This window comes from Vombatus ursinus, unplaced genomic scaffold (genome assembly GCF_900497805.2).
Source record: "Vombatus ursinus unplaced genomic scaffold, bare-nosed wombat genome assembly UNPS02009918.1, whole genome shotgun sequence".
NCBI classification, from domain to species: Eukaryota; Metazoa; Chordata; class Mammalia; order Diprotodontia; family Vombatidae; genus Vombatus; species Vombatus ursinus.
In genome coordinates, this window is record NW_020949696.1 from 1,996,652 (window position 1) to 2,021,879 (window position 25,228).

Below are 25,228 nucleotides of genomic sequence, written 5' to 3' on the forward strand. Positions count from 1 at the left end.
TGTAGGGGGCAGGGGAAGAGAGGGAGGGCATGAAATGAACTCAGGAACTGAGTTCAAATTCCAGATTTACTGTTTACTGTTGAAGGTAGCTAGATGGTTCAATGGATAGCAGCTTTTTAGTACAGTACCTGGCACATAGTAGGTGCTCAATAAATGTTGATTGATTGCTTGGCTAGAGTGCTGGGCCTGGAGTATGGGAGAGCTGAATTTCTAGCCTCAAACCCTTACTAGCTATACAATCCTGGGCAAGCCATTTAACCTCTGTCTGCCTCAGTTTCCCCAGTTGTAATGTGGATAATAATCCCACCTACCTCACAGAGTTGTTGTGAAGATCAGATGAGATAATTGCAAGATGCCTAGCACAATGAAAATAGTAGACACTTTAATAAGTGCTTGTTTCCTCCTTCCCTATTCTTTCATTTACTGGTGCATATCTTAGTAATATCTTGACTGATCAGTAATTTATTAAGCCCTTACATGTGCCAAGCAGTGTTAGAATCTGAGAGTAGAAAGAAGAACACATGAGCATTAGAATGTGTGACCAACAACCTGTTGTGGTGGATAGTGTTGGTCTTAAAATATGTGAAGACCTGAGTTCAAATTCTTCAGATGCTTAATAGCTGTGTGGCCCTGAGCAATTAACCTAACGTCTCAGACTGTTTCCCCGTTTGTAAAATGGGGATAATAATTCCACCCATCCCCCACCCCACCCCCACCCCCACCCCCCTCCAGGGTTGCTGTGACGATCCAGCGAAGCAAACTATGGGCAGCGCTTCGCACACCTTAAAAGCGTAATGTAAACGTTGGCTTATTATTATTACTCATGGGAGAGTGAGCACATGAATGTTTAGGTTCTTGTGAACAGAGGAGGTTATGGGAGGGCGGGACTGGGTGGAGCCCTCGGGTGACCGGCGGGCGGCTCCAGCCCTCGGCGGGGGTGGAGGGGGTTGGACCAGATGACCTTTGGCCCCAACCGTGCCAGCCTCTCGTGAGTCCTCCCACCCTGCAGAGGGCGCAGGCGGAGTCTGACGGGGCTGGCCGGGCCGGGACGAGCCGCGGCCTCTATGGGGCCTGCCATGCCGGGAGCGAGTGCCGAGGTAGAAGTTCCGGCGTCGCCAGGCGGAGGGGCGGGCGGTCCGGAGCCCGAGGAGCCGGCCCAGGCCGGGGTGAGCCAGTGGGGCGAAGCGGAGGGGAGGGAAGGGCAGGGCAGTGGAGCTGGCGGGGGGGGGGGGGGGGGGGGGGGAACCCCGCCGCCGGGTAGGGGGGGGGGGGGGGGGGGCGCGCACACAGTGCGGGGATGGCCTGTCTGGGACTCTTCCTCCCCAGTTCCCCTGCCTGGGAACCGCCCCCCCCAGCCCTCCCGCCCCAGGGCTCCGGCGCCCCCCAGTGGCCGCGGCCTGATATCCACCTCCAGCTCCTTCCCTCTGGTGCTCCCCTGCCTGAGAGCACCGCCCATCCGTTCCCTCATTCTGGCGCCCCCGAGTGGCAGCTGTCCGAGAGCCCCCGAGCTCCCCTTCCCTCTGGCTCTCCCTTGCCTTAGAGCTCCGCCCACTCGCCCCTTCCCTCTGGCGCCCCCAGTGGCTGTTTCCTGAGCTCTTCCTCCGACCCCTCTCCTCTGCCTGAGTCCCTGTGCGCATCTTCTCTCTGGCTCCCCACAGTGGCTGTTGCCTGAGCTCTTCCTCCGACCCCTTCCCTCTGGCGCCCCCCAGTGGACGCTCCTTGCAAAGTGGCTTGCTTTCCTTTTGCCCATCAGCACACCTGCCTTCCCTTCTCCTGGCCCCCCAGCCCATCTCTTGCCCCGTGCGCTTTCCAGCTCCCCCAGCAGCTGGAGTTGCTGTGGAAAAAGTGCTGAGCCTTCATTCCTGGGTCTTAATTCTCATGCCATCTGTGACATGACTGTGTGACCTTGATCAAGTTAATTATTTCTCTGGGCCTCAGTTTCCCTCTCAGTGAAATGAGGATGTTGGACTAGACAAGGTCCCTCTGCTCTAGATCTCTGATCTTACACTGTGGGGTGTCCCCACTCAGGGCCATTGAGACCATTGGCATCCTGCTCCCCCCTTTCCCAAGGATCCTGTCTGGGATGGGGCATTCTAAGACCCCTGCCCTAGGGCCCCCTGCCTCCCCCACCCACTGCCCTTGTCACCCCTGCTCCAGGCAGATTCCCTAGGCTGAATCCTTCTTTCGAAGATCCCTGTTCTTGAGGCCCTCGATGGGGGGTAGGAGGGAAGGAGACAGAGCCTTCCCACGGTCACTGCACCTCCCTGGGTTAACCCTCTGTGAAATGGGTCCACGGGCGCTGGTCAGAGACCCCCATTCCTCCCTCCTCCTCATCCCTGCAGAGCCCAGTCCTAGTGCGGGACCTACTGTTGCAGCTTCAAGACCTGCAGGCGGAGCGCTCTGAGGCCTTCGGACTCCTGGACCAGTCAGTGAGGGTCAGGGGGTCTTTGGGGAGGGCCTGGGGCTGATGCTGAGGAGCAAGAGCCAGGGAACTGGAGGCTGAAATGCAGAGAGGCAGAAGTGATTTAGCTTGCCTGGGCCCCTGCTTCCCCCTCCATGAGATGAGGGGGCTTGGGTTAGATCCTGTGACTCAGCCTGACCCCCTCACCCTCTCACAGGGGTCACCAGGCCTACCTGAGGAGCGGTCCACACTATGACTTCCCTCGCTACCGGCAGCTGGTCCACGAGGTGACCGAGGCCTTTGCCAGCATCTCCCGAGAAGTGCTGGCCATCCAGGAGCGGCTCAGGGACACCCACAGGCGGCCTGACCTCGCCCAGCACCTGGCCCGTCTGCAGGACCAGGAGCAGCAGCGACTGGAGCTGGTCAGCCTTCTCCTCCCCAGCCCACGTGTCTACGGGCTCTGGCTCAGCCCTTCTGCACACCCCCTGTACCCTCATACCCTTGGCCTCTGCCTAACCCTACTTCATCTAGTCCTTCACCGTCCTTGGGCCCCCTTCCTACTGACCAGGCCCGAGGTTCTATCCCTAGACTCCTCTGGGGTGGGCAAGGGGCCAGGCAGGCGGGTGTGGGTGTGCATGGGGAGAGTGTCCTTGGGCAAAAACTCAGGGAGCTCTCCCCCCCACCAGACAGTGGCTTTACAGCTGGCCCGGCAGAAGGCCCAAGAGGAGCCAGGGGCTGCAGCCCCCAGAGAGGAGGTTCAGGAACTGCGCCAGAGGTGGGGGCCAACCTGCTGCACTGGGGAGGCAGGCCTGAGCTGGTCCAGGCCTATGGAGGGAGGCTGGAAGGCTGGGAGGGGAGGAAGAGGCCTGACATGTCCCTCAGTCCCTGGGCATTCCCTTCTTTCCTCCTCCCCTCCCTTTATCTGTCCCTTATGAACATGTATACACACAAACACACACACACGTACACAGTCATGTGTGCTCTTTGTACATATAGAAACTGAGTCACACATATACACACTTCTCTGTACACACACATGTACACACTCTCCCCCTCATCACACTCAGAATCACTAACCTTCATGTGCTTCACACACACACACACACACACACACACACACACACACACACACAGTCCTCCTTGGGGGGCTGTGTTGGATTCCTTCCTCACACTCTTGCTCCTAAATGCCCACAGCACTTCCACTCTGGGGGTCTTCTACCCTCATTCTCTGCCCCAGGGGATCTCTCTGTTTCTTTCTGGGGGTCTCCCTGCCATCCCTGTGTGTAGTTGTCCTTCCTCAAGCCCTTGTCTCATCTCTTTTCTCTCTCTCACATCGCTCTCCTGGCTCTGGCTCTTAGTTTTACTCCAGTCTGTCTCCCGCCTCTCTTCACCTCCCTCTTCGCAATGTTGCTGCCCCTCCTCTGTGTCTCTCTGTCTCTTCTCTGTCTCCTTCCTCCTTGCATCTCACATGCCACTGACTTGGTGGGCTGGGGGCCGGGGCACCATTTGGGCAACGCCCGCAGCCCAGGGAGGGCGGGTGCTGGGGCCACGGCTCTCTCACCCTCTGCAGAGTTAGAAAGCCAGCTGCCTCCTCCGGCCCAGCCCTGCACCACCCCCATCCCCTGCATGCCCACGGCCTTTCTGTGCCCCCCGAACCCCGCTCAGGGCTGGGATGCCCTGCCTAATGAGGGGCTGAAGGAGGCCCACATGGCTCCAGGGTGGTGTGGGCGGGTTGGCGGGCAGGCCTGCTTAGCGCTACCACCCTGCAGAGGGCTCAGTCGCCTTCTCCGGGCCGAGCGTTTCATAAACAGGCCTTCTTGAGCTGCACGGTCGGGATAATTCGATCCATCTGGATCTTATTTATAGTTTCCATCCGCTCTTGTAGGATAATTAAAACCATGGAGGTAATCAGTGAGATTGTCCAGGACCTGAAGTATGATTCGGAAGAGGCTGAGTGATGTTTGGCCCTGAGGGAGATGGGAAACGCTGGAAAGAGAGGCGCCCCTCGGCCTCCTCTGGGGTCACCAGTCTCCGGGCTGGGGGATGGGAGGGCTTGCTGAGGGCCCTCACCCCTTCTGGAGGTGGTCCTCCCTGGGAGCGCTCCAGGACGTTGCCCTGCCGGGGGAGGAGGCCATCTCTTTCGGGCCCTTAGGGCAACGTCCCCATCGGGCTCCTACTGGTCCCATCTGTTGGCCACAATAAAATGTTCTCCTTTCTCCCCCTCTTCTCTTTCTTCCTCCTCAGGATTTGACTGCAAGTCTAGGTGGGGATCTTCAGCTCACACGTCAAGCGTAGTAGAGGGGCGAGGGGGCATGGATTTAGAACAGACTCCACTTGGGAGGCTCATGAGGCCAAGCCTTTTATCTCACAGTGGAGGAAAATTGTAGGTCTCTAAGCAGGCCAGTGACTGGCCTACGGTCACCGGGTGAGCATCAGGATTGGGTTTGATGGCCGGCCTGGGGATGGGGGATGGGGGATGGGGGATGGGGCAGCAAAGCTCCAGGACGCATCCCATGGCGGCTGGGGCAGGGCCGATCTCTCAGCTTTGCTGTGCTCCTCCTGGGCTGTCCCGTTCCTCCATGACCTGCTTCTGGTTCAGGCCCTCCCTAACCCCGGGCGAATCTGTGGTTCCCAGAGCCAGAAGAAATGGAGGAGGTCTTGTCCTCAGGTGCAGCCCTCCAGTCCGTTCAGGCAACAGCCCCTTCTCAGTCACTTCCAGCAGTGGCCAGCCAGGCCCCTTCAGGGAGCTTGCCGAAGAGATGCTAACCCAGAGATCTTAGCATTCTGAGTGCCTTTTAGAGCAGCCCTGGCCCAGATGCCTCGTCTTCTCCCACCCCCCAACCCCCACTTGCCTCTCACAAACAGCTTCACCAAAAATAAGTTGTTTATTTATAAGAATCTTTTGACAGGGAATTGGGCAGAAGCAGGAGGGGTTATGGGTACCACAAGAGGCAGGGGCCTGGTCTCTCCCCACCCCCACCCGCCCAAGCCCTGCCTGGTTCTATTCCTGCACTGGCCCTGTTCTTAAGGACAGCTCCTTGCCAGACAGCGGAGATGAGCTGCCTGGGGGCTCCACAGAAGCCTGGGCTGCCCATTTTGGGAACAGGGGCCCAGGCAAGATAGGGATTGATAGGCAGGGAGCAGGGGCTATGGCTTAGGTGGGCATCTTGTGTCCTGGATGAATCCACAGTTCCAGTGCTTGGGAGAACTTGGGGGGGGGATCCCCAGGTTAGAGTAGAGGAGCCCCAGATGTCCTCCCTCCATATTTCATAGACTCTTGGGAGGTGGCATTAGGGTGGGTAGGTGCCCTCCTGGCCCAGGACCTAGGATCACTACAGTTTATCTCCAGGTAGGACCTACAAGCAGAGAGGGAAAGAAACTCTGGATGAGCATAGGGGGCAGGGTGCCCACCCTGATCTGTGGGCACCAGCCTCAGGGTCCATGATGAGAGTTCTGTTGATACCAGGACTCAGATGCAATAGGCAAAGTTGGGATTCGTGGAGGAGGCACATGTTTACTGGAAGGTGACGTTTTGGGGAAATGTGTGGATCCCACGCTCCTTTCTGCCCTCTCACCCATCCGGAGTCCTGCTTACCTCTCGCCGTGCTCCGTCTGCCCGAGGACAGGAGCCCCTCGTCCTGTGCTTAGAAAGAACATGAGTGATGTTTGAGGGGGTCTGTTCCAAAACCACCGTGCTCCCATGCCTAGGGTCCCAGAAATGACTGTCTTAAAGCAGGAGGCGTCAGCGCTGGCCCTTGGCCTAGAAGCCAGCAGTCTGGGGGCCCCTCGCCATACCTGGCCCCAGGATTTAGCCTGTGACATCCTGGAGAGGACCAGGAGTTCAAGACACCTGAGTGCTTGTCCTAGCATACCATGGATTCGTGGTGTGACCTCGGGCTGGTGATCACCAGTCTCTGGGCCTCTACCTCCGAAATGAGGGGGGTAGTCTTGGCAGTCTCCCAAGTCCCTTCCAGCTCTGCTATTATATATCTTAAGATCTGAGATTGTTTCTGTAGGCGTCATTCACCTAGGGGAGAGGTAGAGGGCAGGGCTGCCCAGTAGGCAGAGTCCTGAGACTACACACAGGGCAGCGGGTACACTGTAGGGAAGGGGACAGGCCCTGGGCACACTTACCTGGTTGCGGGTCTTGTGGGACTTCTGCATCCAGGCTCGCCACTGGTCATAGAGGCGGAAGCTAAGGTTGGGGCAGTAGGAATGTTTCTTCAGCCAGCCGAGGAACTGCTTCAGCTCCCGCCTCACTGGCATGGAGCTGGGCTCCCCTCCGCGAGGCTCGCAGGCCCCACTGGAGCCCTGCCGCTCTGGGGAATGGGAGGAAAGGGATGGAGATACCACAGTCATAGGAAGGGAAGAAGAACAGGTACGGGGCAGAGAGGGCCTAGGTTGGCTTCTGTCCTCGCCTGTGCAGTGTCTTGGGATCTGGACCATGAACTCAGGTCTCTACTGGCTTCTGGGCTGTTTGAGGTCTAGGATGTAGTAGGCTCTGGGCTATCCCGGGTTCTAGACCGAAAACTTGTGGGTTCTATGCTAGAGGACCACCCAGGCCCCAGGTGGAGCCTTGGGCTGTAGGCTGACACTGTCTGAGATCTAGACTCCAAGCTTTGGGCTTAAGACCAGGAAAAGGGAGAGGGAGAGACAGCAGGATGAGACGAGGGAGAAAGAGGGAGAAAAAGGACGAGCTGCTTTTGGGGGGGGGCGGGGTTGGAGAAGGTGGCAGACGTCATGAGATGAGATATGATGTAGAGCTTTGCCCATCTCCAGATGAGAAGCATGCCAGCATGCCTACACACCCACTTGTGTGGGTGTCCACACATTTCGGTGCCTACCAACCCTGTGGATTTATGCCTTTCCATCCCTATGCATGTGTGACCACATGTCCAGGCACAGAGATGTTGATCACCATGCTTCCGTATCCATGGACACACATGTCCACATTTGTCTAAGCTCCTGTGTGTACATCAGCTCCCCAGAGGTGTGTATGTGGGGTGGGGGGGGACCGTGAGTGAATGAATGAGCATGACAGAATGAATCTCCCCCTCCCTCCCCTGTTCACTGGGGCTTGAGAAAAGCTGAAGGGATTTCTTTCTTAAGCTTTCCACAAAGAAAGAACAGAAGTCCCCGTTGAGCTGAGCCCAGGTGTGTGTGAGACAGGCGGGGAGGGGAGAGAGAAAAGAGGAGGGGTAGAGACAGACAGACAGACTGAGACAGAAAGAAGAGGAGAGAGAGAGAGAAATAGGCCTCAGAGGTGGGGTCTTGAGAGTCAGTAAAGGAGAGGAAGAGACTGATGGAGACTCAGGAATAGATGAATAGTGAGATTTGAAAAGAAGAAGTGGAGAGACGCTGGGACAGGGAGAGATATACAGGGAGAGGGGAATGGAAAAAACAGGAGGCATAGGAAAAGGAGAGAGGAGTGAGAAAGGAAGAGACGGGGGGATAGAAAGTAGGGGATAAGGGAGAACTAAAGTAGGACCACTGGGGGAGGAGACCCCCAAACAACATGCTGGTTGGCCCTGTGGCTTCGTGCCTAGCTTCAAGGGTCTCTCCAGGAATCGAGAGAAGTGGGGAGCTATCTGGCCCTTTTCCTGCCCATGGTCTTAAAGTTACTCTCCAAACTCAGCTGGATCCCCTCAGAGCAGGCCCCCCGCTCCCGCCACAGCCCCCAGTACTGTCCATCCTATAGTGAAGGCCTGGTGTTTGGTTGGCAGGTGGTCTCCTCCCCCTGACCAGACTAGGCTGAGCTGGGCTGGGCTGCATGGGTTACTATGGTGGGAGCTAGGGCCAGGGACCGCTCGGACGGATAAGGACATCAGCCTCACGTCATAAATAACAGGGGGGACCTGCTGACAAGTGCTGGCATTGCCTGCAGCAAGGAGGCCGAGGGAGGCCGAGGCCTTCCCTCCCCGGCGGGAAATCAGCCTCCAGCTGGCTCCTTTGCAAGAAACGCAGGTGCTGGGCACGCGGCGGGCCAAGGCTGTAGCCCCAGCCCCCAGGCCCTCTCCCCAGCACTCCCCACCCAGCCAGGGCCTTTCAGGAACAGAGTTAGAAGAATGGAGTTGCAGCCATGTGCATCCACCTCCCAGCCCGCCCCCCCCATTCCCTCCTGTTCCCCCTCCCAGGTGTTGAGGAAGGATAGACCTGAGGCTCTTTTCTGGCAGTCTGTGTTCTATGGGTCCCCCTCCCCACTCTGACATTCTGGGTTCTAACGGCCCTCCCAGCCCTGCCATTCTTTGTTCCTAGGTCCCTCCCAACTCTCACATTCTATGTTCTGAGGATCCTGCTATCCTATGCTCTAAGGGCTCCCCCAGCCCTAACATTCTGTATTCTAGGGGCCCTCCCATCTTAACATTCTGGGTTCTAAGGGCCTTTCCTAGAGTCTCTGCCATTCTCCATTTTTCTGACATTTTCTGTTCTAAGTCCTAAGTCTCTTTCTAGCTCTAACATTTCACGTTCTACGTTCTAAGGCTCCTTCCAGCCCTCACATCTGATGTTCTAAGCCCTGCGCCTCTGTTTTAAAGCCTTCTAGCTCTGTCCTTCAGCTTGCGCTGCTCCGTGGGCATGGTGTGCATGGGGAGTGGGTTTCCCTCACCACTTCTGGGGGTGGAGGCCGCCGTGGGGTGGCTCCACTCGCTCCATATTCCTGCCTTCTTAGACCCGTAGATGCCGAAGGGATTACAGCGCACCTGCACAAAGTATACCGTGCCTGGCTTGAGGCCGGCCAGGCGGCACGAGGTCTGATTGCTCACGTCGTCCACCACCTGTGCCGGGGGTGGGAGAAGAAGATGGTCAGGGAAGTGCCAGGCTCCCCGCCCGGGGGAAAACAGGTCAGGGATCATCATAGAACAGGGAAAAATGGATGGTGGGCAAAAGTTAAATGTCAGGATCCCAAGTCAAGGCAGTGGCCTTCTGGGGTAGAAAGTCCTGGACTTACTACGGGCATTATCCCTGGCTGTCCTTGGAAGAGTCTGCCCCCGTCTCTGGGCCTCAGTTTCTCCGTCTGGAAGATCCCTTGCCTCAACCCATCCTGCCCTCTCTTATTCCTCAGCTATACTCTTCCATTGCCTTACTACATTTCTTCCTGCCCCCTTCACTGTGCCTTCTGGAATTCTTGTTTTTTAATTAATAAGATGCACTCCATGCCAGACTGTTGCCTCTCCTACCCCTTCCATGTTCTGGCATGTAGAGAAACCTGGCATCTGATGACAGTGCATCCTCAGCCACGCTTTCTGGCACTTGCATTTTGTCTCTCACCCAACCCTCCCCCCCCATACACACACACACACACACACACACACACACACACACACACACACACACTGGTCCTAGGGAAGGAGTTAGAATCTTTTTTTTTTTTGTTCCCCATTGTCACTTTCTGTCTGTTTGCCACAATCTGTCAGCAAAATTCTCCTTCTTTGAGGTTCACTGTAATTAAGATTTCCCACCCAATAGAGATTCCAAAGGCATTATTTACCAGCCCTCAGGACATTCTCTCTCTTTTCTCAAGGACTTCAGCACCTGGTTCACAGTTTCCCTTTCTCCCCCAGCTCCCTGCTTTTATACTAATGGCCTCCAACATCATGAAGATGTCCCCTGAAACACTCTCAATTCGTCAGCCTCCTCAGATCCCCTCACCTGTACCTCCACCCAAACTTGGCTTATACCCAGGAAGCTATACACTGTATAGCTTATACATTGTTGATCTTAACATCACTCACAAATGTCCTACCTTCAGAATCCAAAATTCCAAAATGCCTTTATCAGATCACAAACTCCTATCATTGATAATCACTAGCATTTAGAGTGCTTTAAGGTTTGCAAAGCACTCTGCCTACGTTATCTTATTGGATATGTACAACCCTATGAGGTATATGCTATTATCTCTAATTTGCAGATGAGGGAACTGAGGCTGAGAGAGGGGCTGTTTATAATATAATAATAATAATAACTAATATTTATACAGTGCTCATTATGTGCCAGGCACTGTGTTATGACCTTCGTAAGTATTACCTTATTTGATCCTCACCACAACCCTAGGAGATAGGTGCTATTTTTATCTCCATTTTACATATGGAGAAACTGAGGCAAACAGAGGTTAAGTGGTATTGCCAGGGTCATGCAGCTAGCAGATGACTCAGGCAGGATTTGGAACCAGGCTTTCCTGGCTCCACATCCAGTGTTCCATACATTTGCCTCACTGCTTTATTTCGTCTCTCTGTGCCATCTTTATCCTCACCAGTACCTCCAATCTCTCTACCTTCTGGGCCATAGCTTCTGCTTTTGCTTCACCTCCCCCTCCTCCCATTCCTGTCCCCACAGATCAATGCCATTCTGCCCTCTCCTCTCAACTCCTTTCTCCCCTTGTCCTCTCAATGCCCATGCCTTGCCAAATCCCCACCGTTAGATTGCAGTCACTCTCTGCCTTCTCTACTCCCACTCACATGCGACTGGATGGAAATGGATAAACCTCAGCAACTCAAACCAACAAGCCATCATGGCAGCAAGGCAGCCCTTTTACTCCTCCCTAGAGGATTCTTCATCCCACTAAGCATGAAGGATGTCCCAAGCCTTCTCTTCTCTCTAGCCTCCCACACCATTCACTACCCCACCTTCTCAGCTGAGGGCCTAGCATCATAGGTCACAGAGAAAACAGACAACACTCCTGTCCCCTCTTCTTTTGTCCTTGTCTACATTGCAAAATGCCTTGATGTAATCCCCTCTCCTCTTCTCCCTTACTTCCCTCTCAGAGTAAGAGATGACTTAGAGAAGACCCTTCTAACTATAATGTGGATCCCTTTGTACACCCACCCCCTCAAGACTCTGTCCTGGGTCTTCTTCTCTACTCTATCATCAGCTCCTACAGATTCAATGATCACTTCCATGTAGGTAACTCCTAGATCTATATAGCTAGTCTTTCTTGAATGCCAGTCCAACCATCCATTGGCCATTTTGAACTGAATGTCCTATCAGCATCTCAAACACCACATGTCCCAAACAGATCTCATCATTTCCCTCCTTCAACTTACCCGTCTTCAGAACCTCCCTATTTGTGTTCATTCTTCCAGTCACCCAAGTCCACAAACTTCATGTCATCCTCCATTCCTCGCTCTGCTTCATCAATTGCCAAGTCTCTTCATTTTGACCTCCAAAACATCGTTTGCATCTGTCCCCTTCTCACTGCTTACATGGCTACCACCCTAGTTCAGGCCTTGAATTACCTTTTACCGGAGCTATTGTGCCTCCCTGTTTCAACTCTCCCCACATTCCAGCCATCTTCCGTACAGCTATCCAAGTCATTTTCCTACAGCACAGATCTGACCATGCCATTCCCCTATTCAATAAACTCCAATGCTTATCTTCCCATCTCTTCATTCTCTGCCCATACCCCTGGACCTGCCCATCATCTATCAACTCCTAGCTCACCTCTCTGTCTATCAACATGCTTCCTCACCTGAGGTCACCCCCGATTTCCAGTAGGATCAGTTATGAACTCCTCCATTTGGCTTTAAAAGTCCTTCACAGCTTGGCCCCAACCTGCCTTCCTAACCTTGCATATTAAACCTCTTCCTACCCTACAATGTTCAGTCATACTGGCCTCACACATGACCCTCCATTTTCCACATCCATGCACTGGCATTGGCTGTCCCCCATGCCTGGACTCTCATCTTGCTTCTGTCTCTTAGAATCCCTTGTTCCCTCCAAAACTCAGCTTGGCGATCCCTTTTTTCAGGAAGCTTTTTCTGATCCTTCAGCTGTTACTGCTCCCCTCTACTATCTTGTGTCTATTTTGTATGGATTTAAATATATTTATTTTGTCTCTACCTCCCCTTCCCTGACCGTAGAATATAAACGTTTTGAGGGCAAAACTGTTTCATTTATGTCTTTCATCCCTAACACCCAACCCAGTCCCAGACATGCAGTAAGTACTTAATAAATGTTTCTTTATTGATTTATTGAACTAAGTGTTCAATTAATTGAACTAGACAGTCTCTCTACGGCCTTTTATAGATCTAATATTCCATTTATGAAGTCCCTTCAGCTTCCATATTCATAGATAAGGAGGCGTTTATTAAGTGTTCATTACGTGACAGGCACTGTTCTAGGTGCTGGAGAATCAGAGACAAAGATGAAACGGTCCCTGTCCTCATTCTATTTTCTAAGGTTTCTTCAAGTTCTGCAATTTCCTATGTTCTAAATCTCTCTGGGACTCAGTTTCCTCATCTGTAAATTGAAGAAGTTGGATTAGATAGTCTCTAAGGTTCCAATTAGCTCTAATCCTGTGTTTTTTTCCTGAGATTTCTTCCAGTTCTGACATTTTGTTTTCTATGAAAGAAGAGAAAGAAAGAGGGACAGAGACACAGAGAGAGAGAGTTAGAGAGAAAGAAAAGCAGAGACACAGAAACAGAGACACAGAGACAGAGGCAGAAAGAGACAGGAAAAACAGAGACAGGTGAAAGGCAGAGACAGAGAGGCACAGAGAGAAAGACAGAGAGACAGTGGCAGAGAGACAGAGACAGAGAGAGACAGAAACAGAGACACAGAGACAAAGGGAGAAAGAGACAGAAGAAAGGCAGAGACAGACCAAGAGGCACAGAGAGACAGAGACAGAGAGAAAGACAGAGACAGTGGCAGAGAGACAGGGACAGAGAGATAGGAAACAGAGACACAGAGACAGAGGCAGATAGAGACAGAGGAAGAACAGAGATAGATGAAAGGAAGATCCATTCAGAGAGGAGACATAGACAGAGAGACATAGGAGAGATAGAGAAGGTAACAAAGATAAGAAGAAAGGGGAGGAAGGGAGGGAGAGAGAGAGAGAAGGAAAGGAGAGAGAAAGGGAGAGAGTGTGAGGGAGAAAGAAGTAGTGAGATTGGTGCCAGAGTAGGAAGTAGGGGAAAAGATAATCAGACCCCAGAGGGATGGGGTTGAAGGTCATAGGGGAAAGGTTATCTTACCTTCCATTCCACGCTGTCCTCTACCCGGTAGCGGATCTGATACTTAGCTTGGAAAAGGAAGTCTTTGAGTGCTGGTGGGGAGTTCCAGTGGACACTCAATTGGTCCTCCAACCCCCCCACTCGGCTCACGTGGACATCTGGTGGGGGGTCTGTTGTTACTGGTGAGGAATCGGGTGAATTAATCCCTTTCAGGCTGGGTCTCTTCCCCCTAGGCACACCCTGACCAGTTGAACACTAAACTGGGACCAAAGCATGGGGAGAAGGACTGAGTCTGGGACCCTCGGTATTACTTGGGAGGTACACAAATGGGTGTCAACAAAGATAGCAATAGGGGAGTTATAGGCCATTCCTGCCCCACAGTGGACTGGGGTGACTTCTGCGAGCTTGGATGGAACCTGGACCTTGGGACTTCAAAGCTTCTTGGCCCCACATTGAGAACTGGCATAATCACAATCTTGATTTCTACAGGCTTACAAAGCGCTCTCTTCACTATAGTTCTTTGAAGAATACAGTAGAGGTATAAACTGCCTCTATTTTCAGATAAGGAAACCGTCTCCGAGTGACTGGGTCACACAACAAGGAAGCTGCAAAGTGGAGGTATGATGCCAGGGCTTTATGCATCAGGAGGAGTGATCCCTCCATCCCTTTTTTTTCCTTTCCCCCTTTGATAGTCACATCTTTCAGGAGCTCTGGGCTGAGGTCAGCATTGCCCCCTTGTGTGTGTTGGGGGGAGCCCCAGCACTGAAAGGGTTAAGGACTGGGGGCTGCCTGGGGGAAAGGGAGGCTGAGAAACATCCTAATTAGATTAGGACCAATTCTGCTCACAGATCATCTATTTCCTGCCTTCCGGTCCTCCCCCCTGCCCTCAGACCAGGTCCGGCTGCTTCCCAGGGAGGGGGCCAGGGTTGGGTCTCCCCAGCCCCTCCCTGACCTGAAGGCTCCTGTTCCCATTCCCCTCCCCACTCCCAAAGGGCCCCCACACCTGGCCCAGGCTGAGGAGGAGGGGCCCAGAGACCAAACCCAATCCCAGCCCCAGCCATAGCCCCATCCCATCAGGGAGGGAGGGGGGAGGGGGAGGGCAGGGACCTGGGGCTTCAGAGGAAGGAGTTGGGCCCCACCCCGAGGGCAAACCAGAGCCAGGTGTTTTCCGTGGGGTGTCCAGGGCCCCAGGACAGGGATCGAGACTGGGATGCCCCGCCCCACCCCCCCCCCCCCCACCCCCAACCCCCCTCCAGCCAAGCAAGAACTTAGCCTCCCAGGGAAGGAGGAAAGAAAGGCAGAGAGCGGTGGAGATGGAGAAAGGCTGAGGGACTAGGGGAGTATACAGACAGATGGATGGGGACCAGGGAGAGTAGTAGAGTGGGGTGGATGGGTTCTGGGAATCAGAGAGTGACTCAAGTGGGGGACCGAGCCAATAGGAAAACACAGGGGTGAGCTGGGAGCTGACAGATGGCAGACAGGTCGCGAGATCTGGACAGAGTATGAAGAGAGGAGCAGACAAACAGCTAGGCCAAAGGAGCAGATAAATGTTCTAATGGGCCCGTGGAGCAGATGGTCAGAAAGACCGGCTCCAGTTACAGCCTTCCTCAGGCAACAGGTCCCACTTCATCTCGGTCCTCGACCTCCATCCTCAGAGGGCTCGAGTGCTGTTGGGAAAGTCCTCTGGAGGTGAGGAGAGGGAATGAAGAGACACGGGGCCGGGAGGGGGCTGGGGCCTAGCGAAAAAGCCTCACCCACATCGAGGATGTCCAATGTGACCACCTCCGACCTGGCCGAGCCCAGGCGGTTAGTGGCTTCCACCCAGATCTCATAGGGTGTGAATAGTGCCAGGTCCTTGGGAATGTGGCAGGAATAGGGCCCCACGGTGTGGTATTCTTGGCATGTGTTATCCTGCCCGTACCACCTGGTTTAGGGAGACAAACGACAACCCCCTGCACACACACCCTGGAGCCCGGGCTGTCCTACCACCTTTGGTATCCCCTCACCTTCCTCTATTCCCATTGCCAGGAAATCCCTTCCCTGGGCCCCTTCCTATGTTCCCCTCCTCCAGGGATTTGCCTCCCATCTCTGCTAGACTTGCTCATCCCTCCTGGATGGCCCCTTTCTATGTGCCCCTCCTCAGGCTCATGGGAATCCCAGCTATCTCCCACCCTGAGCTGGCTTCCCCTCCCTGTGGGATCCCAGTTGCAATGCCTGAGCCCTCCTTCTGCAGGCTCCATGGCCATGGCTCCATTCGTCCTCCTCGCTCTTCAGCCTGGTCCCTCTGTCCCTGCCCCTTAGAGCTTGGGGAATGCCAGTCCGACTTCTCACACATACTTACCGAAGCTTGTATTTAAGGGTATAGTTGGTATGGAGAAAGGTCTCCCCCTGGGTGCCTGGGAACCAGCGGCAGGTTAGATCCTTCATGTTCTTAGACCAACAGCTGATGTTAACGGGCTTCTCAGGGGGCACTGGGGGTGGGGTGGGGAGACGAAGGTCAGCAAGGTGGAAAGGAACCTTCCCGGAGCTCAGGCCCCCAATCCCATCTCAGCCTGGCCCCCTGCTAGGAATGGAGGGCTAGAGGAGGGGCCAGGGGCTTGGGCAAAACCGGAACGGGACTCCCCGAGGAGCTGGGCCTGAGACTGGGGGAGCCGACACCTCCTGATTTATTCATCCTTTATTTCAAGGAAACGTGTTTGCAGCCGTGGACCCTGCCTGGGATCCGGTTACGGAGTGTCAGGGTCTGTGCTGGGGTCCTGGAGCGCTTGCTCCCTGGGAGGGGAGAGGAAGAGGCCGGTGTCCATTCCTGCCCAAATCCCCCCGTTTCCCTGAAAGACCCTGGGACATGGCAAATATAAACCAGTCCAAGTTCTTTCTGAATGCGGTTGGGGGCTGGCAGGAACTGGGGGCTGCCCTATTGTTACCAAGGAGTCTAATCCAGGGCTCTGGGCTGTGGGACCCGAAGGCCAGTCTGAGGCTCTGGGCCTGAACAGAGGCAGACTAAACAAGAGGACTGAGGGCCAGGATCCTATTATGTGTCCATACTCTCAGCCTCACCCAGGCCCTTCACCAGGGGCCAGCATCCTTCCTCCTCCCAGACCTAGTTCCTACTCCTTCAATGTTCACAGGGTATGTAAAGCCCTTTCTTGCTTACAGCAAGGCACTGGGGCATGGATTTCCTTCGGACAGAGGTGTTTGTGCTTATGGTAAAAGCAGAGGAAGAGCAAGCAGTCTGGTGTTTAACGCAGCTCAGATTCCTTCTTGCGGGAGGATGCAGAGGAAATATGTCATTCTTGTTGCCTGACCCTTAGGTTCCCTGTGACCTCTGAATGACCAGATCAGGCCTGAGCTACCCCTTGCCCCATCACAGAGACTCAGGGGTGTTTGGGGTGAGTTGGCTTCAAGAGTCCTTTCAAACCACCTCAGGGACAGGGCATCTGAGGTCCCCTGAGCTCCCTGGGGGCAGAAGGGATGGGAGATAGGGATTATCTAGTGTGGGTGCTAGGGGCATTCTTGATGGTTGGGAGGGGGAGGCAGAGATGGAGCACATACAGCCCACATAGAGGCAGGAGCCAGCGAGGATGCTCCCGTCCCGGGCGTGGCACACTAGGTTGTCCCCCGACTGCTGCTTGGAGCCGTTGAGGTTGGCCAGTGCCAGGCCCAGGGTGGTGGCGTTGAGGATCTGGGAGAGCTCGGGGGCCAGCCGCCGGCCGTTGAGGGTCCAGTAGAGCCCTTCAGCCGTGGGTGCATCACTGCCGCTCACGCTCACTGAACAGGTAGCGTGGAGGGAGGAACCGATGAGCAGTGTCGGGTCCTGGGGGGCGATCACAGCCAGGTCTGGGGTCAGAAAAACAACACCCCATCAGCCTCGGGGGCCTGGGCGCCTGCTTCCAGGAGTGCAGGGATTCAGGGATGGGGCAGAGGGCTCAGCCCAAGGCCTCCGAGGGCCTCCTCAGTCCAAAGATGGCTTGGGCTTTAAGGAAAAGGATCAAGAGAAGATGCTTGTTGTGGCACAAAGAACTTTGGGATGGAGGGCAGTTCACTTGCGTAGCAGTTCCAGCTCCGCCAGTTTCCTGTGTACTCCTGAGTAAGTCATGTCTCCTCTGTGGGCCTCAGTTTCTTTACTTGTAAAATTGGATTAGATAATCTTTAAGGCCCTCTCCAGCTCAAAATTCTTTGATGCTGTGGGTTCATGTCCTGGAGGCTGTGCCATTAACTTCCTATGTGACCTTGAATAAGTCATTTCCCTCTCAGGCTTAGTTTAGTTGATCACTAACAGGGCCAACATTCTATGATCAGGTCATCTCAGTCTCCACTTGAGATGATACCTGTAACACACCAGCACAGTGGGATCCCCATCGTCCACACTGCTCCACCAGCTCCTCCTTTATCCACTAGCAGACCCTAACAGCTCAGCCTTGGTCATGAATTTTTCAGGTGGCTGGTGGTCTTGCCTTGTGCACCCCCTTCCATGTAAGCACGTCCTCCCACATAGCTGATACCTCCCATCCCCACAAGAAGGAAACAAAACTGATCTCCAGATGGGGCAAGACAAGTTCAGTGAATTGAACCAATCTCTGAAACCCAAGTCAAACGCCATCTTCTCCTTAGGAAACCTTCCCTTACTGCCCTGCTCTGACCTCCCCCTCCTCAGTTCTCACATAACAGCGGATTTATTTTGTACCTTTCTGATGACCTTATTATGTAATGTTGAGTATTGCAGTCACCTATGTGGGTCCCATTCAGCCTACTAGATCGAGGGCTTCGTGAGGACAGCAAGGGAGCCTGTCTTGGCTATACTTTGCCTCTTTCCTCTGTCTTCCCTAGGCACCAATTTTGGACTCTACACACAGTAAGCACTTACTGAATGTCTACTGTTCATTCTCATGGGGCGGGGGGAAGATCCTGTCCTCTTCACTATCCTCCCTCAGCTTGGGAAGGGGGTGGATTGGGGACAAGCCAGCTGATGCGGCTGCCTCCTCCTTCCAATCCTCTGGCCTAAAACATCTGAGATGGCTGAGATTTCTATGGGCAGATTTGGCAGTGGGCTTTGTCTACTTGGAGCGTGAGATATAAATTGAATTTGGGGCTCTGTCCAGGGAGTGCCTGAAGTCTGAGCCATCCCTGTGAGTGGTGTGCCGGACGGATGTGCTGGCGGCTGGAGCAGAGGAGGGGCAGCAGAAGGGAGGAGGGCAGACTCCCCTGTCCCTCCAGCGCTCCCTGAGGGGCTTCACTTCCTGGGTCCTGGGCAACCTCCCTCCCTGGGCCCAGGAGTCCCTGGTGTCTTCCTAGTCACAAGCTTTGCAGCCCTGTGACCACGGGGAGCTTGCACAGGAGGTTTCTGACAGAGCAACAGAAAAACATGTTGGGAAGCTGTGTGCAGCCAAGCCCGCCCCAGTAATCTGGTTTGGAGGTCACAGTGAGAGAAGCGTTACCAAGAGAGCCGGCCTCCTCGCTAATTCGGAATTCCTTCAGCATGAAACTCTGACGCGGAAGCCCCCGCGCCCTCCCGCCTGCCGAAGCCTCTGCCCAGCCCACCCACCGCTTCCTGCCTCCTGGGCAGGGGCGGGGGCACCCCAAGGGGAATGGCCTGGGGACCCCTCTTGCCCTGGCCCACTCAGGGTCAAGGGCACCCAGGGAGCATCCCTATGCAGAAGGGAGGCCTTCTGGAGGCAGACTAGAAGGGGCTCTCTGGGGGGTCCAGACCCTCTTGGTGGGAGGTGTATGTGTGTATAGGGGGGTGTCTCTGGCCCTATTTGTGCCAAAGCCCTCCCTAACTCTAGTCCTGCCCACTCCCCAGCACCGCTTTGGCTCCTCTTCTCCTCTGTCTTATCCCAACCCCAGTGTGGCGTCTCTCCCAGATGCCACAGCTGCCGTCGGGGGTCTTGGCCTCCCCTTGTGGATCTGTGGGCACCAGCGGGCAGTGCCAGCCAGCAGCCTGCTGAGGAAGGGGGGTGTCTCTTGTTTTCCTTCAGCTGGCGGGAGGAAGGAGGGTTTCAGGCCCAGTGCTTCCTGGGCCCTCCCTAGTCCCACACCCCCTTCCGGCACTGGCTTGGGGGTCCCTCAGAAGGGGAGAGGCCAGGCTGTCCTGTGGCCTGCTGCTGGAAGGAGGGGGGAGAAGAGAGTGGGGAGAGAGCAGCCCCCAGAAAGAACAAACGGAAGATCGAGCATAAACAATGCATAAAAACTATATTTCCCGACGTGGAAAGGAGGCGGCTGAGACATTCCACGAGGCTGGGTGGCCGAGAGCCTGGGGGTGGGGTGGGGAACCACAAATTTATAGAGCCCACGGCACTGCCTGGCCGACCTGGCTGAACCCAAGGCAGCCAGAAGTCGGACCAATGACTCCTTCGGCCTCCCTCTGCCCCGTTCTGGCCCAGGGGCTGAAGTAACCCCCCTTCTCTTGGCAGGGAGCTCCCCTCCTCTCGGGCTTGGGCTCCTCTCTCTCCATCTCCCCCCTCCTCCACCCGCCCCAGCCTTCCACCCAGAGTGATGGGAGCTGAGCTGAGCAAGCGAGGGAGCAAGGGAGCCGTGCAGACTGCTGGCTCCCGGGGCCAGCGACTTTAACAATGTTTTTCCGATCCACAGCCTGGCCCGTTATTAAAAAGGAAGAACATGTGTTTTAAAAGGGAAAAGTGTGAAGTTTTCAAATTGGAGCGGAAGGGGCCAGGGAGGCGGGTGGAGGGGGGCTGGCGAGGCCCAGGACAGACAGGGCAAGCCCAGAATTTGGGTCCATACCTGCTGGACACTTTACGACTGGACTATAAAACCAGATTGCTGATCAGGTGCTAAGTCACATCATAAAGTCGAAACACATTGTAGAGGTGTGAGGATCTTTTATTTAATTTTTTTCTTAAAGAAAAAAACACAGCAACCCCCTCTGCACAGACACACAGTCCCCTTTTCCTCCTCTCTCTGGTCCTCCACAGAGAAAGGGGAACAAAGGTGGGCTGAACTGTCCCTGGGGTTATGGGGGTTCTCTGGAGGCCCCAACCCTAGCCATGCTCTCCCCACCCTCTTGCCTGCACCGTTTACTTCTTCTCTGACACTTACCGAAGTCAGGCCACCCCAACCTCTTCCTTCATCCCCTAGATTCTCTCTCCTCCCGGCTTCCCACTGAGATCTGGTCCAGTGTAGACCAGTGGCATAGGGAGGGCACTGAGAACAAGCCAAGTCAAGGGTGGGGTATGAGCAGAAGGGTGAGGAAGGTTTTGAAAGGTGTGAATGTCTGATGCCCTTCAGGGTGCTTAATGAGGACATGGGTTTGTGGTGATGGAGAGTGTGTGTAAGAATGTGCAATGTTTTTTTCTTTTTTCTTTTTGTGCCTGTATTTGTATGCCTATGTGTGTGTCTGGGTTTGTGTGTCCAAGTTTGTGTGTTTATCTGAACATCTGAATCTGAATGGGATTTTGTGAGAGTGTGTGTATAAGTTTACGTTGGCTCAAGAGTGTGTATGAGCCGAATACAGTTTGTGTTTGAATGTGATTAGGTGACTGTGTGTGACTGAGAGTGAGTCTGTGTGTGACAGTGTGTTTGTGTGAGGGTGGATGAGTGTTTGTATATATGTTCATTTGTGAATTTGGACAGAGATGCCTTTCCTGAGGTGTGACCGAGCAGGGTCTAAGTGTGGTATGTACCCGTCCAGCCCCAGACTCAGTCTCACAGGTTCAGCACGGGCAAATGCCTCAATCTTAGAGCTGCCCCAGCCCCAAGATGAAGGAAAGGAGGAGGGTGGGTAATGCTGGTTCAGGACTATACCATCTGGGCAGTAAAACTGCCGGAGTTGGAAGAGGGGCAGAGAGGAGGAATGGGATAAGCAGCCCCATTCTCGAGAAGCTCATCCCCAGGGACCCTGGGCTGGGAGCCAGGCGGAGCAGGAGTTGGAGCCCAGAGAGGGCCCCCAGCACCGTCCCATCTTGCCCCTTCCCCTAGCTCATCCCATCAGCCCGGGAGGGGGCAGACCAGGCTGAGCATCACTCTAACCCCCCCAACCCCCTTTCTAGGCTCTCGGTCCATGGCGCGGTTCACTTCTGGGTCCCCTTCCCCCACCCTTCCACTCCCTGCTTCTAGATCGGGAGACACAGGGCTCAATCCGATCCTTCGCGTATGGGTGTCGGGGAGTTGGGGAGACTAAGGTGCGGGTGTACTCTGAACCCGGGACAGGAGAGACAATGAGGCGGGGCGATGCAGGGTCTGGCCCGGCTCCCGGGGACCAACGCCGGAACGCGACCCTAAGCTACAAAGAGGGGTGATGCGATGTGTTCCCCTACCCCTTACTCCCGCAGCGAGCAGCAGAGGGAGCCCCGGAAGGCTCAAAGGCTGCCCCCGAGCTGAAAAGAGGGGGAAATTCGCGAGGAGGGGGGCTGCCCAGGAAAGAGGCCCGCTTCTCGGCAACCGAGGTGACTCGCCCGCTCAGCTCAGCCAGGCCAGGTGAAGTCCCAGGGGCCCGAGGTGCTGCCCCGCTCCTATCCAGCACCCCTAGCCCCGCCCGGCCCGTGCTCCCCCAGTCTAGCGCGCCTCGCAGGTGGTGCGGACCCGCTGAGGGAGGAAAAATGCCGGGGAACAGGATCTTATCTTGTGCGCCCAGGCCCAGGGCCGTGCCCTGCCGGTACCCGGCTAAGCGCAACCTCCAACCCTAGCCAGAAGACGACCCCCTGAGCCCGCCCGAGGCGCGCTGCGCTACGGGCCTGCCCATCCAGCCTCGCCCCGGGCTGGCGCCTCCTCCTCCTCCCCCCCCTCGCCCCGGGGCCCAGCGGGGGCTCCCCGGGGCCCCTTCCTTTGTTCCCGGGCCAGCCAGGTGCCGCAGGCCGGGAGGGGGACCGAGGGGAGAGGGCTGGGCTCCAGCCTGGCCCGGAGCATCCCCCAGCGCCTCCTGGAGCTGGGGAGTGTGAGTGTGAGTGCCTGGGGTAGGGGACGGTTTGGGGTAGGTACTCACAGCTTCCAGATCCCGCTCGCAGCGCTCCGAAGGCAAGCAGCGCTAAGGCTAGCATGGTCCGCGCCGTGGGGAGGGCAGCGCCCTGCCTCAAGCCTCCGCCCGGAGCCCGCAGCATCCGGCGGCCCCGGAGCTCTGGGGAAAAGCAGGTCCACGGGGAGTCGGGAACAAGGAGTGGGGGAGCGGGAGTCAACGAGTGGCCAGGGGAAAAGGAGACGGGCGCGCGGAGCCGCAACAAGTTTCGGAGAGTCCGGGGCAAGTCTGAGCAACCGAAATTGACAAGCTGCTAATGCGCCTTTGGCCCCGCCCTGCCCCGCCCCCGGGGGGGCCTGAAATTAACAAGCCCTCCACTGCTGGGACTCCAGACTCCTCTCACTGTCCCCCTCTCTCCACTGCCCCCTCCCGCTTTCCTCCTCCTTTCTCTCCTCCTCCCCTTCCTCAGCCTCCCCCCAACCCCCAGCCCAGCCTCCCCCCGGCGCACTCCCTCCCCCCAAGCGCCTTGCTCTGATGGAGGGGGGAGTTCACTGGAAGGTGGGGGGGGAGAGAAAAGAGACAAAACTCGGGAAAAAAGAGAGGGAGGGAGAGAAGTGCAAACCCACTTAGTGACATTAGCTGAGCGGCTGCTTCTCCAGTTACCTCAGCCCAAGTGGCCCCGACGTGACGCAGGCCCCGGACGAAAGACGGCTCTGCGAGAGGCTCTAAGGTCCGGCTGTCTCCAGGGAGGGGGCCCGAAACATACACACTCCCATGCACACACACACCCCCGGGGCCTGCCCAAGGAGCGAGGCTGGGAGGGGGGGGTTCCTGCTGGAAGGATGTCCTCTGGGCCGGGCTTCTCCCCTTTCCCTCAGCCCTCTCCCTCTCTGTGCTTGGGCTCTGGCTCTCCTCCCTCCCCACTCGGAAAAATTCACTCAGCAAGGTTCTTGAGGGCCTGGCCGCGTAAGGGCCAGGGCCGGGGGTGGCGCGCAGGTGAGTAATACTCAGGAGGTGCACCCACACCCTAACTGCAGGTAGCACCGACAGCCCAGAGCAATGTTTTTTTTTCCCTCTTAAAATTTTTAAAAAGTTTTCGTTTCTACTTTCTCCCCGCCCCCACCTCCGCCCGATTTTACTCTCCGCCCGAGGTCTCTTCCTCTGACCCCGGGACCCCCATTCCCTTCTACTCCGTCACGCACACACTACACCCCAGCTTGTCCTCAGGCCCTTGGGACTCCGGCTCTGAAGCAAAATCCTCTGCAATAAACAAACATTGGGGGGAGGGGGATTTCCCGCCTGCTCCTCGCCTTTAGCTGGGTCCCGGCAGCCCTTTAATAACACCGCCTCCAGCTCTGTTCATAACTCCAGGGAGCCGTGACCCCGAGGGACGATGGGGGCATAGCTCCATCTGGGTTCTCCCCTCAAGTTGCCCAGTTATTCCCATTCCGGGGTGTGTGTGTGTTGGGGGGAGGTTTGGCGCAAAGGCTGCCTGCCCACGCCTTCCCCTGGAATACACGCCCGTTGCATCCAGCCCGTTCCCCGGAAAGGTTCTCGACCCAGGCAGGCTTGCTTCCCTCCGTTTGACGTGGCTGCTCCCGGCCCCGGCCCCCCGGGCTGGGTCCTAGCCGGGCCCCGCCTGGAGCGCACCCCCAGCCAGCCGGGTGTGGAGGATGGGAGGGAGGGAGGAAGGGAGGGAGAGCAGGCTGACTCGCGAGTGCGCTCTTGGGGCACCTGCCCCCTGCCACAGCCCAGAGCCAAAGGTCTTAGAACCGACTGGCCGCCCAGGGTGAGGATGGGGGGACGAGAAGAAGAGAGGTTTTATTTTGAGCTCCTCCCTCTCCTCAGCTCAGAGGGAGCTAAATGCAGCCAGAGACTCTGAGACTTCAGTGCGGTCAGTCACCCGCCAAGCGGCTGCACTGTACAGAAGTTAGAGACTTTACCCATTTCCCCAGCTCAGACCCTGCAGATTCCCCCTACTTCACTCCCAGCCTCGTGGATCAGGATTGGAGAACTATGGGGCGCGTTAGTCCCGGCCGGTCAGCGGCGCTGACGTGAAGACTCGCGGGCACCTTGCCCTGCAGCCGTGTCTTGTGAAAGAGCCGGAAGATGGAGGCGGCCAGGGGTCCCAGAGGAGGCGAGAGCGGGAGGCGGGGGGCGTAGAATAAGGAGACCAAGAAATCCGAGGGTTAGGAGCGCTTCGGGATTAGGAACCGCGGGCAGAGTTTGGGGGAGAGTACCCTGCCTATGCATTCATAAAGCTGGAAGAGACCTTGGAGATCACGTAGTCCAACTCCTTCATTTTACAGATAGAGGAACTGAGGTCCAGAGAAAGAAAGCGGCTTTCCAGCGGTCACACGGTGAGTCAAAAGCAGAGCCACGACTCATATGGAGGTTTCCGTGAATCCCACTGCCAGCACCATTCAGCGGTGACCACCAGCAAATTGGGGCAGACACAGCACCCTCTACTGGAATTAGGGAAACTCCCGGGTCCGGGATCATCCCTAAGAAAGGGAGAAGAGAAGGAGAAAAATAAGTCTCTCCCCTCTCCCCCCAGCTTGAAATCAAGTGAAACTGGAGCAAAGAGGAAAAGATCATTCAATACAACAAGCATTTATTAAGTGACCGCTTTGTGCTGGTTCTGATGATGTAAAGACGAAAACCCAAGAGATCCCTGGCGTTAAGGGACTTAGATTCTACTGAGGAGAAACACAGGAAAGGTGAAGGGGGAGGGCACCAACAACCGGGGGAGCAGCTGGGCCTCACCCAATAGGTGGTCACTGGAGTAATTCTTGAAGTCCTAGGGGAAGCACTTAATAAATGCTGGAGTTCATTGTTTGACTTACTTTTCCTTCTCTGTATAAGGAAGAGGTTGAACTGAATGACCTTCATGGTCTCCTCCAGTTCTGATATCCTTCGTTCTAAGGTTCCCCTGAGCTCTGACCTTGCCTTCTAAGGGCTTATTCTAAGGTCCTC

At 55.7% G+C, this 25,228-nt stretch overlaps 2 protein-coding genes across 3 annotated transcripts; one reads left to right on the plus strand and one right to left on the minus strand.

Moving 5' to 3' along the window:
- Positions 1–1,035: 1,035 nt before the first annotated feature.
- On the plus strand, positions 1,036–4,619 carry REX1BD (required for excision 1-B domain containing). Its single transcript, XM_027853219.1, has 5 exons — positions 1,036–1,166; positions 2,343–2,425; positions 2,619–2,823; positions 3,088–3,176; positions 4,287–4,619. Exons 1-5 carry the CDS (start codon positions 1,065–1,067, stop codon positions 4,357–4,359), a joined length of 552 nt encoding a protein of 183 aa, XP_027709020.1. The 5' UTR covers positions 1,036–1,064; the 3' UTR covers positions 4,360–4,619.
- A 648-nt stretch (positions 4,620–5,267) lies between these two features.
- On the minus strand, positions 5,268–23,266 carry CRLF1 (cytokine receptor like factor 1). 2 transcript variants are annotated; one of them, XM_027853196.1, is made up of 10 exons: positions 22,879–23,266; positions 22,283–22,540; positions 16,900–17,184; positions 15,689–15,818; positions 15,102–15,271; positions 13,369–13,526; positions 9,006–9,174; positions 6,536–6,720; positions 5,997–6,044; positions 5,268–5,757 (listed from the first exon to the last, which is right to left on the minus strand). In XM_027853196.1, the coding sequence occupies exons 1-10, from the start codon at positions 22,886–22,888 to the stop codon at positions 5,734–5,736; spliced, it is 1,437 nt and encodes a 478-aa protein (XP_027708997.1). In that variant the 5' UTR covers positions 22,889–23,266; the 3' UTR covers positions 5,268–5,733. The 2 variants fall into 2 exon arrangements, with proteins under 2 accessions (XP_027708997.1, XP_027708998.1); XM_027853197.1 differs by having other exon boundaries at positions 5,997–6,039; positions 22,879–23,261.
- Between the last annotated feature and the right edge of the window lie 1,962 nt (positions 23,267–25,228).

Excerpts from the sequence above, each read along its gene's own strand:
- REX1BD (XM_027853219.1), top strand. The coding sequence starts at position 1,065 with ATGGGGCCTGCCATGCCGGGAGCGAGTGCCGAGGTAGAAGTTCCGGCG. Across the intron at positions 2,824-3,087 it reads AGCAGCAGCGACTGGAGCTG|ACAGTGGCTTTACAGCTGGC; the intron begins GTCAGCCTTCTC and ends CCCCCCCACCAG. Across the intron at positions 3,177-4,286 it reads GTTCAGGAACTGCGCCAGAG|GATAATTAAAACCATGGAGG; the intron begins GTGGGGGCCAAC and ends CCGCTCTTGTAG.
- CRLF1 (XM_027853196.1), bottom strand. Across the intron at positions 9,175-13,368 it reads AGGACAGCGTGGAATGGAAG|GTGGTGGACGACGTGAGCAA; the intron begins GTAAGATAACCT and ends CCCCCGGCACAG. Across the intron at positions 6,045-6,535 it reads CCCACAAGACCCGCAACCAG|CACAGGACGAGGGGCTCCTG; the intron begins GTAAGTGTGCCC and ends GTTCTTTCTAAG.